Source organism: Poecilia latipinna, unplaced genomic scaffold, assembly GCF_001443285.1.
Source record: "Poecilia latipinna isolate Pla-1442-1.1 unplaced genomic scaffold, P_latipinna-1.0 Scaffold470, whole genome shotgun sequence".
Classification (NCBI taxonomy): domain Eukaryota; kingdom Metazoa; phylum Chordata; class Actinopteri; order Cyprinodontiformes; family Poeciliidae; genus Poecilia; species Poecilia latipinna.
Window position 1 is genome coordinate 144021 of NW_015113086.1, and position 13246 is coordinate 157266.

Here is a 13246-nt window from a genome sequence, read left to right on the forward strand (position 1 = left end):
AATGATAGCATCTCTCTGTTCCTGCAGACTTCTTGTTTGCACATCCAATTGGAGCTCTGCAGCGCAAAGAACTCATTGCCAAGCTCAAGAAGCTAGTTTGAGATGACGACATCCTGCTGGAAGTTATTGTCTTTCTGCTGTAGCTCATTTTCTTCAAGGTTCAATGTGTTGGGCTTTCGAAAAGCCACACACCAAAGATGTAATGAGATGTTATTTGAGGTACACTTCCCAGTCATGTCAAATCAGTCTGCAGATTCTCCTCTGACATCTTATTAGATAAGATCTCTTTTGTTTTTTACTCCATTCTCAGTTAACCCAAAATACGATTTTAGTTGATATGCTTGAAAAATTAGAACAAACTTAGAATCCAGAGAAACTCACCTAGAGAAGCTACTCATTACCTTAGATCAACATTTAGGACAATCTATAGAGAACCAACACTTTTATTACTTTAGACCAACACTTGGTTTATTATTGTCCAGAGAAACTTCTTCTAGCTTATAGATTATGGAGTAATTATTCTTATAACAGGAGCATCTAGTTTATATATTCAGGAATTGCAACAAACGTAGAATCCAGAGAAACTCTTATTAGCTTATCTAGAGAAACTACTCACTACCTTAAATCAACATTATCAGAACAAGAATCCAGAGACGTCTACTAGTTTATAAGTCACAGAATACTTATTTTTTTTCATAATTTTTCTTCTTTTGCTATTTCATTTGGTTTGTTGTTTTGTTGTTTTTCTGTATAATTCATGCAAAGCACTTTGAATTGCCTTGTTCATGAAAATGTGCTATATAAATGAAATTACCTACCTTACCTTACCTTACCTTACCTTACCTTACCTTACCTTACCTTACCTTACCTTACCTTACCTTACCTTACCTTACCGTACAGCAGGGCAGCAGTTTCTGAATCAGATAAACCAGCTCATCTTGCAGTAGCAACAATACTAAATTCAGAACCATCTAAATCTTCTTTTCTTACATTTTCTGAACTGTTTTAGACTTCAGCACTCCATCTTCGTAACGTCTAGATGATCAAATCTAATGGGCTTCTCTCATTTGACTGGCATAATTGTTAAACAGAATGTGAACATGCCATAACACTATGACATAACACGGTGTCAGGTTAGTGTGTATTTAAACAGACAGGCTCGATGCAAAAAGTTATCTAGGAAACCCGAGACTTTCTTTCCTTTTGTTGAAATGATAAAATTAGAGTAAAACGTGGTTTAAAGCCAGGCCTGCCACTCACTGTGCTGCCTTCCCTCCCTATCGTTTTCACAGATCATTTCTTTTGAAGCCATGTCAGCGCCCAACAAATGGAGCATAATGGTCAACGACTCCCAGGTCCTAATGAAAAGGTAAGTCTGTTCAATGGGCTTTCAGCGGTCAATTAAAAGCTGAGTCTGTTCCAGTAATCTGCGGATCTCTGCTCGGCTGCTTTTTCGTGCTTGTCGCTCACAGTGCGGTCATGCCGCAGCGAGTCGATGCTCTCGACCACTCGGAGCTCGCAGCTCTATTATATGCCTGTTCCAGAAACCTGGCCAGGAGATCCAGTGTGTGGGGTGGGGGGGAAAGCATCAATGCTCAAATCTATTTCACCTCACCTCAGGCAGTCGTAATGGTCTATTATTCTACGCTGCATGCTTTTTTTTTTCTCCCTTTTCTTTTCACTTTGTCCACCTTTCTTTCTTTCCTTTTATTTATTTCTTTTTTTCCTTTGCAGTCACAGAGAAACGGCGGACCACATTGAGGCCGTAGCCAGCAGGGCGGTGCGTGAGTCAACGCAGGCTTTCAGCTTCCTGATGGATCTACTGCAGGACAACTCCACAGAGGAGTACACCAGGAATCTGAAAGAGCAGTGAGCAAAAAAACAAAAAAGGAAACACAAGCAGGGAGAATGCTTAAGTTGGTCACATAACACAGTCATTACTTATTAACCCAACAAGCCACTCAGCTCTCTGGATTTTTTCGGCTTTTGCACTGTATTTCCAACAAAGTTGTACCTATCCTTGCATTATCGCCCAAAGCCCTCTCTTTCACTGCAATCTTTTATTTATTTATTTATTTTTTTTAAAAGCACGCTGGAGTTTAGGAGTAAGACATTTAGTCACAGGGGGGACAGCTTCTCTCCGCTGTAAGCCCATTGCTTTCTTGGATTTGCAGCACGCTCACTGCATCTCCTAGCATGTGATTGCTCTGAGGATTATCCCGAACACCAGACAGAATGATGCAAAAAGCCCTCCGGTGGCCATGATGAGAGCAAAGAAGCGAGGAGCTCAAAATTGATTACCCCCCTCCTAACGGGAGTCAGCTTGATTCGGGAGAGTTCTGCGGTGCTGCACATCACCACGTATGTGTGTGTGCGTGTGTGCGCGTGTGTGTGTGTGTGTGAGAGGCACTTTATAGGATGCAAAGTGAGCAGTTTTAGCACAGATGGGCACCATTAAATTGCTTTTCCCACACATATTTCCCCATGTGTTGATACTTTAGCAGAGGCGTTTTATTGTTTGGAAGCTATCGAACCAGAAAAGAACCAAAGTGTTCAATCTGTTTCTAAAAATAGACCTTCAGGTCTCTGCCTCGCCGAGCCTGAATTGTGAAGCATGATTGTATTAAAAAAATTTTAAACCAATTAAAAACTGTGTTTTCATGCAGTTGCTGTGAACAAATCTAACGCTTTGCACATTGGAATGTTTTCATAATGATTTAATGTGGAGAAAGATTTATATAATTCATATTTCTTTTAAAAGTCTTAATTTTGCCTCAGCTAATTTTAAACATACTGATAGTAGTTAGGATATTGAATAAGGGGATTGTCAAATAACAATAATAAAACAATAAACATTATTTGGGATGTATCTCATACCTACTTCTTTCACTACGTTTTGCTTCAAAGCATTTGGGTTTCTTGCTTTTCAGAATCACTGAACAGGAATCACTAAGGTAACTAGATGAGCAAAAAACACAACTTTTCCATTGTTTTATTTTCATTTTCCATTGAAACATGAATGCCAAGGTTTCCATGTGCTTTGCTTATTTTTGGAGAAACCAGTTATGAGTAGAATTACTTTATTTGTTTCAGATTGTTGTTGTTGGTTGTGTTGCCTGAAAATGAATGATCTCAGTAATATAATCTCACACTAAAGAATTGATGTGTTTTTCCCAGATAAAGCTACATTTCTAACTTCTTATCACACCCTCTTCATTGTTGGTGCTCTTCCTGATTTGTTTGTTGCAGTCCTAATGGTTGTAGACATGGGCAAGTTTAGATGAGTTGCATTTTTCATCTCATTTCTTGACTTATCAAGGTATTGATGACTTTTGAATGACATGTTTTTTCCCCAATTTTGATGGGTAGCGAGAATAAATGAGCCTGCATGTAGTGTGACCACCACAGTAATTACGAATGGTGGATTACTAATAAAAAGGAAATGTTTTGCATGCATTGTTTATAGAAATCATTAAAAGTGCTGTCAATTCTGCCATTGGTGCTTTTATATATAAATGTACTTAAATGTTATATGAAAAACAATGTCAATGTGTTGTAATGATATTAGTCCTAAATGACAAAACAGTATAACATTTTGTTTTCACCAATTAGGTTCTACGCATTTTAAATGCAAACTAGTACTGTAGTTTCCTTTGGTGCAGCTTTTAAGATTAGGAACAAAAGCTATTAGAAAACTGGAGGTATAGTTTTTTTGTTGTTGTTTTTCCCCTAAAGAAACACCTGCAGTTTTATCAAAAGCGTCTTGGAAGTAAATAGAAGAATAAAAGTTTTGGAGCCAGGTTTCGATGTGATGAAAGTCTAGATGCATTTGCAAAACACAGGAACAGGAACGTTTTTCTTCTGTGTTTTAATGTTCCGCAATAAAGAGTCACACAAGCCCAGAGCATTTGTCGCACATGCCGACTCAAATTATTTAAGTGCAATCAAAGTTGCATGTATAGAAATAATGTTATTATGGCATAAAATCAGGAGATAAGATATTCTGTTTGGCTGATAGGGAATGTTTTTTTTTTATTATACAGAAATCATAAAAAACCCAACCCTGGTCTAAACCTCATTAAATGGTAAATATGAATATCAAAAGCTTGATTTTAATCCGATCATATTTTGACGTATTTGCAGAAAATCACTCTGTGCGTGTCCAACGAAGAAAAACAATTTCCTATGGTTGAAATGTGTGTATGTATTTTACAGTAAAAAAAAAATCTCTTTGATTAAACCAAGACTGCTGCAGTTTCCAGTTCCTCTTGCGAAAGCTTTACGATTTAATTTAAAGACATGTGCCACTGGGGTTAGCATGCATGTAATTACTGGATGTAATGTAGTCAATTTAAAGGCGTTCTAAATGATGTTTGACCTTACTATCATTGTTTACAGACTTAACACACTGTATTTGTTTGTTTTTATTGGGGGTTTTTCTTCACTCAGAACAGTTTGATCCAAACATTAAAGTAGTTAAGTGACAAAGGATGCTACAAACTTGATATGATTTTACCAAACAATTACTTTACAGCACAGCTCTGTTGTATTTTATTTAATGTATGTTGCGTTGACCACTGCAACTTGATTTTCTTTGCATAAAGCGTTAAATGTTGTCAGGAAGCTTTTTGCTAAAAATGAAAGTCATGAACTTTTCCACAGATTTTATGGTTTAATGAAACTGAACTGCACTGTTTTTTGCTCAGACATAAAACTATGCAGCCATGTGAAAAGCCCCAACCTGTTCTGAATGTTACAAGATTCCTGCACTCTGCCAAACATTTTAATTCATTTCTGGGGCAACGAGTGCTTAGCAGCCCTGCTCTATTTGCGTATACCTGCTCTTTTGAGGCAAAACAGATCAGGTCAGATGATAAAAAATGACCACGTCAACATCCCCTGCACTGCGTCCAACACCTTTCGTTATTCATCGTGCGTTCTTCCCGCAACGTCAATCTCGCCTTACTCCTCTTTACACGTGAATCGCGAACGGAGTTTCCTCATCGTCGGTATCAATAAAGGCACAGGGTTTCCGTGTCAAAATGTTGCAGTGAAAGCTCCTGAATTCTCTCAGTGAATACGGGGCACTGACAATCCCGCGGCACATCACTCAGTATTTCCCCACATCAAATGAATGCAGTGCATCCTGATTCTAGCTCATTTTAGCTTTACTGCCTTATTTGTGACTAACCTGCCGTCCTTCCCTCCTGCACTCGTGCCAGAATAACCCGAATGCAGCAGCAGAAGGAAAACCTCACCGCGCTGCTAAATGTTACTGTAGCCGAACATCTGGCCCTGGTGGAAGAAGATGCCTCTTTCAAGCTTGCCCTGGGTAACTTCACATCATCCTTGCATCAGCTGACTCTGATGGATGCCAGAGCAGCATCAGACATGAACCAAACAGACTTCAACCAAACACATCCGGACAACTCCCCTGCACAGGTCAGTCAAGACAAGTCAGTCAAGACGCTCTAGAATTTGTAGTGTTTGTTTGTTGACTGATGTGTGTGTGTGATTATACGGCCACATGGGTGGAATGCATAAAAGATGCACAAGTCAGGCTAACTGCACTGATATACTGTTGAAATGGAAGAACTTTCTCCGCAGAGCTTTGCAATACGCAGAGGGAATAGTTGGACGATTTGAATCAGCTGTGTTGGAGCAGAGATCCATCTAAAACATGCAGGACATCGAGGACTGGAACTGGACATCTGGGTGCCGTTACCCCCAAAATGGTGGTGGTGGCAGTATTGTTCTTTGGTGAAGATATAGAAAACTCCGAAGCATAGCAGTTACTGATGCATTCACTTTCTAGTTGGACTTTGTATGTAAATGTCTGGAAAAACAAGCAGAATTCTTCCAGAAGTCAAAATATTTCATGGGAAAATTCATAAAGAACATTGTGTGAAAGGTAGCATTTTTTTATATAACAAGTGGGTGAATTATTGTTATTGGCACATACAGAGAATTGTAATTATGTGTTTTTTTTTTTTTTTTTTGGTTAGTAAAGAACCTAAGCACATAGGCTGATAATGGCAAAAAAAATAGCAGTTTTAATAATAAACTACAATAAAAATCTAATTAAACTGGATACAAAAACGAATATAGCAAATATGTTTCTGATGATTTCACTGAAACTTGTATTAGCATATTGATTTATACAATGGCCAGTTTCACAAAGGCTGAAGCTCATTATAGTTCGGCTGCGGTAGGAGAGACGGGTGTAAACTCACACTTAACTGGTCGGAGGAGGCAGGCGACCACCAGGAAGTAATTTAAGTTTTCCGCTTGATTTAACATTTGGCATGCAAAGATCACCACGCTGGCAAAGAAGAGAATATTTTTGGCAGAGGCCGCGGCTCAAAGGGTGCGCATTATTCCAGACGGGGGGGCGGCAAACCTCTTCAGCATCTCCAAGCAAACAAAATACTGCAAACTGAAAACGCTCAGTTTCAGATTTTCTTGTGTTCTAGATTTCAAATGTAACAACACAGGTGTGGGATAATGTGACCTCTTGAGAAAAACGGGTTGGTTATTTTATCTCCAAATAAACGTACACTTATCTGCGTTGTTTTCTGTCTGTGCAGATGAGTGAGGACATTTTAAAACAGACAGAAGAGCTGGACCAAGAAATTCAGACCAAAGAAAATCTCATCAGTAACATTAGCAAGGAGATGGAGTCAGTAAAGCAGACAGTCTTGAAAAACATCGAAGAAGTAGATGCAATAAAAATGGTAAGTATGTGTTGTTGTTTTATTTTATTTTTTTTCTTTTGAATGTGAAAGTTATTGGCCAACCTCATAAAATAAGTTGGATTCCAATATTTTGCTTGTAAGGGTGAAAAATTTGATTTAGCTTGATTAGGTTGACTCTAAGCACAAAGCAGTCTCTGTTTCTCTTGCTAAAAACAGATATTTTTAATTTATGGAGGGAAGTGATCTCTGATGTGACACTTTAAACTAGTCTTAAATAAACTCACATTGTTTGGGACTGTTCAGCTTCTGATCTCATTCACCCAGAAAGTAAGCCAGTGCACACTCTGGAGTAAGTTTGAGAAGACTTGTGTGAGCTTCACCTTCTTCCACAACCACTTGGTACTTGTCCTCTAGGTTAGGTTGTTTTTCACTTTCCATTCCCAAACAGCAGAGCTCTGTGGGATGTCTATTTTCTGCTACTTAAACTCAATATCCACCTCTTTTTGCAGGTCCTTGACTCTGCACCAATCGGAAAGCAGCTCCACTTTGTTCTTGTACTTCCTGTCACTCCTCCTTTTAGTCTGACCACACGTCATCTGCAAACTTCTGCATACTGCAGGGGTGTAGGAGTGCTATAATATGTGCATGACAATTAATGCTACAGGCTAACATTAGCATGTTTTCTCTTTGTTTTTTATTGCTAATTCAGCATATGACACATCTCATAAACTTTGCTTTGAACAATTTTTACAATTGGTGTTTTGGCAAAGACGAAAACCTCAGCTGTCTTGCAAACTAGAGCTTAATTTGAGTAGGTTTTATCAACATGACTCGTGGGGAGATTTTGTGTCATGTTTAGGTTTTGTTTCACAATTTAATTTCCTTTTTTTTTCTCACTTTGTGCAGCTGCAAGGGAATGTTCAGGAGGCAAAAGCTTCTGCTTTGACATCAGTGGTGCTGGGGAAAGACGTGGAGTCAGACATCATCACCATCCACAGAGAAGTAGAAAGTAAGACTGTTTCTTCATGAAATGTTCAAGAATTATTCATCTTAAATTAAAAAGTCAAATATCAAGCTAACAAGATGTAAAGCCTGTCCACGGCTGAGCGAATTTGCATATCACTTGGAAAGTATAATGAAGTGGAAAGCTTTTTTTTTTTTTTCTAATTTTTACAATCATTCTTTTTTTGGCTGAAATATTAAACATGAATCAAGTGAACATTAGAAGATAGTTCTCTGATCAGACAACCGGAATAAGATCTTGAAGAAAACGATCGGTCCTCGGCCGAAAGACGACGACCACCTCGAATCTACATCGCGTTGAGTTAAGAACAACTTGTCTTCCCGTGTCGATTCTCACATCTGCAGACATGGTGAAAGAGTGGCCTCGCCGGCAGGCTCAGACGAAGACGGCGTTAAAGAAGCAAAGACCCCAGGAAGAAAAGATCCTTTCGGAGGTCAGGAAGAAGGTCAGGCAAATTGAGAAGATGCTGGATCCTGCGAGGGAAAACGCCAGCCTCACTAGGAACATCACAAAGGAGGCAGAGCAAATGGCGCACGATGTGGCGAAGGTATGGGCTTGTTTTGTTCGTTTTCCAACTGACTAGTTTAGACTGAAATAATTTAGCTGATTTAAACACTTGAACACATTTAACCTCTAAATTTGGGCCTGTTTGTTGTGATTTGTTTGGAGTGGAGGGTTGCCTTGTTTAGTTGGGTGGTATTGACATTTATTTTGTTTTCAAAGTTTCCCTCCACCTGCCTGGGACTAGAGATTTTCATAATATTAAATTATGAAGTCAAATTACAATATGAAAACTCCACCTAAGTGCAGTTTAATCAGCAGTGGTGTAGAAACATTAGGCTTAAAACTCTGAACTTGTCCTTACAGACATGTTATGCATCTTGTTTGCAGGGATCCAAAGCCATTCTGACCCAAGCCAAGCATACCAGGACTTCAACTTCTCACCTTAACTCACAAATAGACTCTGCTTTAAACAAGTTGTCAGAACAAGAATTACTAACAGAGAAAGCAAAATCCATGATCCCATCAGAGGTAAGTTTAAGTAAACGTCCAGAAAAATACAGTAAATGTCTTTCCATATCTGTCCATTTTATGTCAAGTGGCCAAAGAGAGGCCAACAAATAAAGTATCTTCATTTCTTCATTCATCTGTTATAATGGCCCAGTCAAAGTCTGGGCAAGTTGAGGATATTATATTTTTATTCATAAGGAGTTTTTAAAACCATGATTGTAATTGTTTCCGGTCTTTGGTATTTTTGTGGCAACACAAAGCGCTTTACACAAGATAAAAACAAACCAACAAATCCAAAATAAAACGATAAGATGTGGTTTATTGGAAAGCAGTGTCGTATATCGTCCCACCTTGTCATCTTGATGTGTTGTTACATCACTTTTAAGGAACCAAGACAAGACAAACATTGACTAAAACTCAAGTTGAACTTTAGAAAGCATTGAGGAAGAGCTGTCGTATGAGATGTAATTAAACTGGGTTTTAAAGCTGCTTGGAGATGTAATTTGCTTTCTGGACCTTTTTTTGTTTTTTGCCCATTAACTCTAAACTGGTGAGCATTTTGGCAGGAAAATGTCTTCCTCCAAGTTACAGTTTAGTTCCTATCTAGATCTATGCATACTGATCTCCTCCTTTGTTTAAAATTAAAAAAAAAAAGTGTAATCATTTTATGTTCTTCTGTCCAGCCTGAAGTGTCACTTTCCAGCATAAAGAATGACATGGAAGCAGCTAAACTCCAGTTAGAGGCATATTCTGTTACGCTAAGTGAACTAATCAGCAAAATAGGTAAGTCTGTCACATCAACAGTGTCGCCAGAGCAAACTTATATATGATTATCTTTTTTCTAAAACACCGTATTAGTTTTACACTAGATGAAAAAGGAGATTTTCCAAAAGGTTCTGCATATTCACCCAAGTGCCTTAGGCACCAATACAATGATTTTTAAGTTTCAGAGAAAATGTTAAAGTCTCCCATCTTTGATGCTGTGTACCAATTATCTTTTGTTATTGTTGACTTACTGGCCTTAACTAGTCCTTTAAATTTTTAGGATTTTTATGACGAAAAAACCCTAAAGTGCATCAACACCAAAAGTTGTTGATGCACTTTTGGTGTAATTTTAGTTTCTGGCCAGGCATGGGAAGCCTCACCACTGTTCCATATTTCATCCATTTGTGGATAACAGGCTGAGGTTTGCTGGAGTCCCGAAGCCTAAAGGCCAATGCATACCGAACAAGAGCCAATAAACTGGTTCTTTTACTGTGAGGAAAAACAGCTACGTTCTTGCTGCCAAGGACATTGCATACTTAAAAATAACAAGATGTCTTGATATTCCTATCCCAGTGCAGCACAGCTACTTTATATTTAAGGATTCAGCAGAGTGTATAGTCAGGAACAACCTGCAGGAACCGCCAAACTAGAGATGCAAGAAGAGAATGGCATCATTGAGTTCCTTCAGTGCTTGGCAAGAGGAAACGTTGCTCTGTTATTGCAGAAAATGCATTTCCCTTTAGAAATATCTCTGTTTCCAGACTGAACGGTGCCACTGACTTTACCTCTTGTGTGTTCTTGAATTGTCTTTGATGGGGGTTGAGCTGCTGCTGTTCTGGGGTCCTTTAGCCTACTTCATGTTGTCAGAAAGGTTCTAGTTAGGTGATTTCTTGATTCTATTGTTCTCAAGCCTGATGAGAAAAGTGAAATCAACTCAAATTTATGGAGTGAACCTGAGTGAACATATGATTTGAGAAAGTGGGTGGGGTGCTTTTTTTGCACACTTCCAGTTTGGTTTTGGTAGATTTGCTCCTTTATCAATTGATTTAAAAAAATAAAAATCAACAACAACAACATAATATTCCTTTATCTTACTTTGTTTCCTTTAATATCCTTATATTTCTACGTTGTACGCTGTGAGTGCGTCATATTCCTTGTATGTGTATTTAATATCGGTCAAGAAAAGCTGGTTCTGATTCCGATCAATTTTTTTGTATTTAATCTTGATCTTAAAGTAAGATTTGTTTTAGAATCTGAAACATTTAGTCGTATTAAAAAGGCTAACGCAGAAGAAATCTGTAAATCGCCAATGCTTTTTCCACAGCAACGCATATGCCAAGTTGTAGAATTAGCTAGAAAGCCCAGGACTTGGCACTTTATCGTCAGCATGTTAACATGCCTGGGAGGATAACGACCAAATCACTGTAATTAGGTCATCATGCAGACTCGAGCACCGTTTGAATTTTTAATGCAGGGAGTCCATCAGTGAACAAAGAAAAAAAAAATCCTCCTCTGATTTTCCATCTATTCTGTCTCCTGTGTGTTTTTTCGCCAGACGGGAGCGTGCCTCTGGAGCGGTTTCATCGAATCCTAAACGAAACGGAGCGCCGCCTGAGCATGCTGCGTGGGAGCGTGGAGAGCCCGGCGCTGGGCTCCAAGATCCAGAAGCTGCAGTCTGCTGCCAGAGAACAGCAGAGCCGCCTGTCCCTCATCGAGCAGGACATCCAGGAGATAAGGGAGGAGAGAGAGAGTCTCAGGGACATTGCCTCCAACCTGCCTCAGTCCTGCGCCCAGGCCTTGGGAGAAGGTAAAGCCTAGAAATGGGAGATGGTTGGGATTGCAACATCAAAAAAAAAAAAAAAGCAACCAAACATCAGAAAAAGTCTGGGACAATGTTTTTAATAAAAGGAGCTGGAGTCTTTTCTTTTTTCTTTTTTTTTTCAGCTTCAAAACTCACCGATATCTTCTCAGATTTTCCTTTTTTTTTTTTTGCCCTAAGCTACAATTCATTTTCCCATCATTGAGCGAAGACATAGACAGTTTAGCCAAATGCCTCCGAGCTCTCCTCTGTCTCCAGTGAGTCATATCTGATCCCCCTCCTTCATCTTGATGTTTTTCTTTCTCTCTCTCTCCCTTCAATTTTCCAATTTCTTTTTTTTTTTTTTTTTTTTTTTTTTTTTTTTTCACCACCAACATTATCAGAATTTCAATTTCCCTGCGAACAACATCAACCAGCCAGCCCCCCGAGAACACCCACAAGTTTTGGAATACTGCTGACTTTCCTTTGCGGGGGTAAAAAGGTGTGTCTGAGGGCTCCTTCAGACTGACACATTCATTTACACTTCAGCTCTCCTTTCATCACCGCGCCTTAATTAACAATTAGTCATCTTGGCCTCGGCGGTATTCAGGTCAGGCTTCATCGGCACGCAGCCTGGCTTCTTGGGTATTCTCATGGTGCCTACCTGCCTGTTTTTGTTTTCCTCTTTTTACTGAGTCACTATCAAGTTGTCAAGTTGCCTTGTGTCCTGGGGGTCACGGACGGTGAGTATGGACGGCTCCCTGTGACCAAGCTGTTTGAGCAATCTCTTCAAAACTTTCCTTAAGTGACATAGCTAATGAGCAGGCCTGGGCCAGTCTTACTATACTTATAGAAAAATTAAAAATAATGGCTCACCATGATCTAATGATAATCCCTGATGATATGTCCTGCAGTAGATGCACATAAACTCTGAGCATAATTAAATCCATGTTTGACCTGTTCCCATATGAAAGATTTAGTCTTATATTGGTCTAAATGGAAAGGGAAGTCATTTAAAGAGCTCAATTTTGTGTATTAACTAATGAAAACTACTGTAAAAATCATATATTTTCTTGAAAAAATGTAAATGTAGGGCATTGGTAGCTGTCTTTGGTTTTATCTGATTAAAAACTGGGACATGTGCCTTTGGTTTTGCACCCTTTGGGAGCTACACAGGGTATGACAACATTAACATCGTTAGCAGCTAACTTCTTTCCAGTGGTGGTATTCTCACCATGCGTCCGAATTGCCCTTATTTTGTCCGTCATCGTTTAACCGTTTCTTGTTGGTACCAACAAACCAAAATGCTTATAGCATATTTAGAAGTGTTGTTTAGACTCCCAATAAAACTGGGTAGTTTGTAAATTACTTCCTTGCTTATTTCAAAATAAGAACGTTGAACTTAGATCCACCAGGATGTCACGCTGACAACACATGTCCATATCTCATATTAAAGGATTCAACTTTAGACTCCAGATACAGGCGTGCGCTTACGATTCTTCAGCTGCATAATACGTTCATAGGATTTTGTCAAAATCGCTCCTAATGGAACAATGTAAAAGTTACATTTCATAAAATAAATTATCTAAAAGACTTAGTAATTTGTTGCAACACTGACCCAAATGAAGATATAGAATAGAAGTCTTCAAAAGCTTGTTGGGAAGAATATTATCCCTTTCAAATGTTATAGTTTATGACATTAACAGCTCAAACTCGTAATCCCAACTTGCAAAATGTAAGTTTGAAACTATATTTCCTTCCTAACAGTGATGGACACCCCAACCCCCATTACTGACCCTGTTCATCACAAGCAGAAATTTCTGTTCAGTCCCAAACTTTTTTTTTCCATTTCCTGTAAAAGCGATGTGACCTGCAGAATGTCTGTTTTTAACCACTTAAAGCTTACTCTGCCTTGATTCTGGTAACAACCCCGTGCCTGTTCATAAATTGGTG

General features: G+C 38.9%; 1 protein-coding gene across 1 annotated transcript in view; it reads left to right on the forward strand.

Moving 5' to 3' along the window:
* lamc3 (laminin, gamma 3) overlaps positions 1-12152 on the forward strand; it is a 130423-nt gene extending 118271 nt beyond the window's left edge. The window contains exons 20-28 of the mRNA XM_015039389.1: positions 1293-1369; positions 1735-1869; positions 5223-5442; positions 6588-6734; positions 7602-7704; positions 8064-8266; positions 8611-8751; positions 9414-9513; positions 11051-12152. Coding sequence (XP_014894875.1) covers positions 1293-1369; positions 1735-1869; positions 5223-5442; positions 6588-6734; positions 7602-7704; positions 8064-8266; positions 8611-8751; positions 9414-9513; positions 11051-11313 — 1389 coding nt within the window. The 3' untranslated portion in view covers positions 11314-12152. The remainder of the gene's footprint in view (positions 1-1292; positions 1370-1734; positions 1870-5222; positions 5443-6587; positions 6735-7601; positions 7705-8063; positions 8267-8610; positions 8752-9413; positions 9514-11050) is intronic.
* Positions 12153-13246: the final 1094 nt, after the last annotated feature.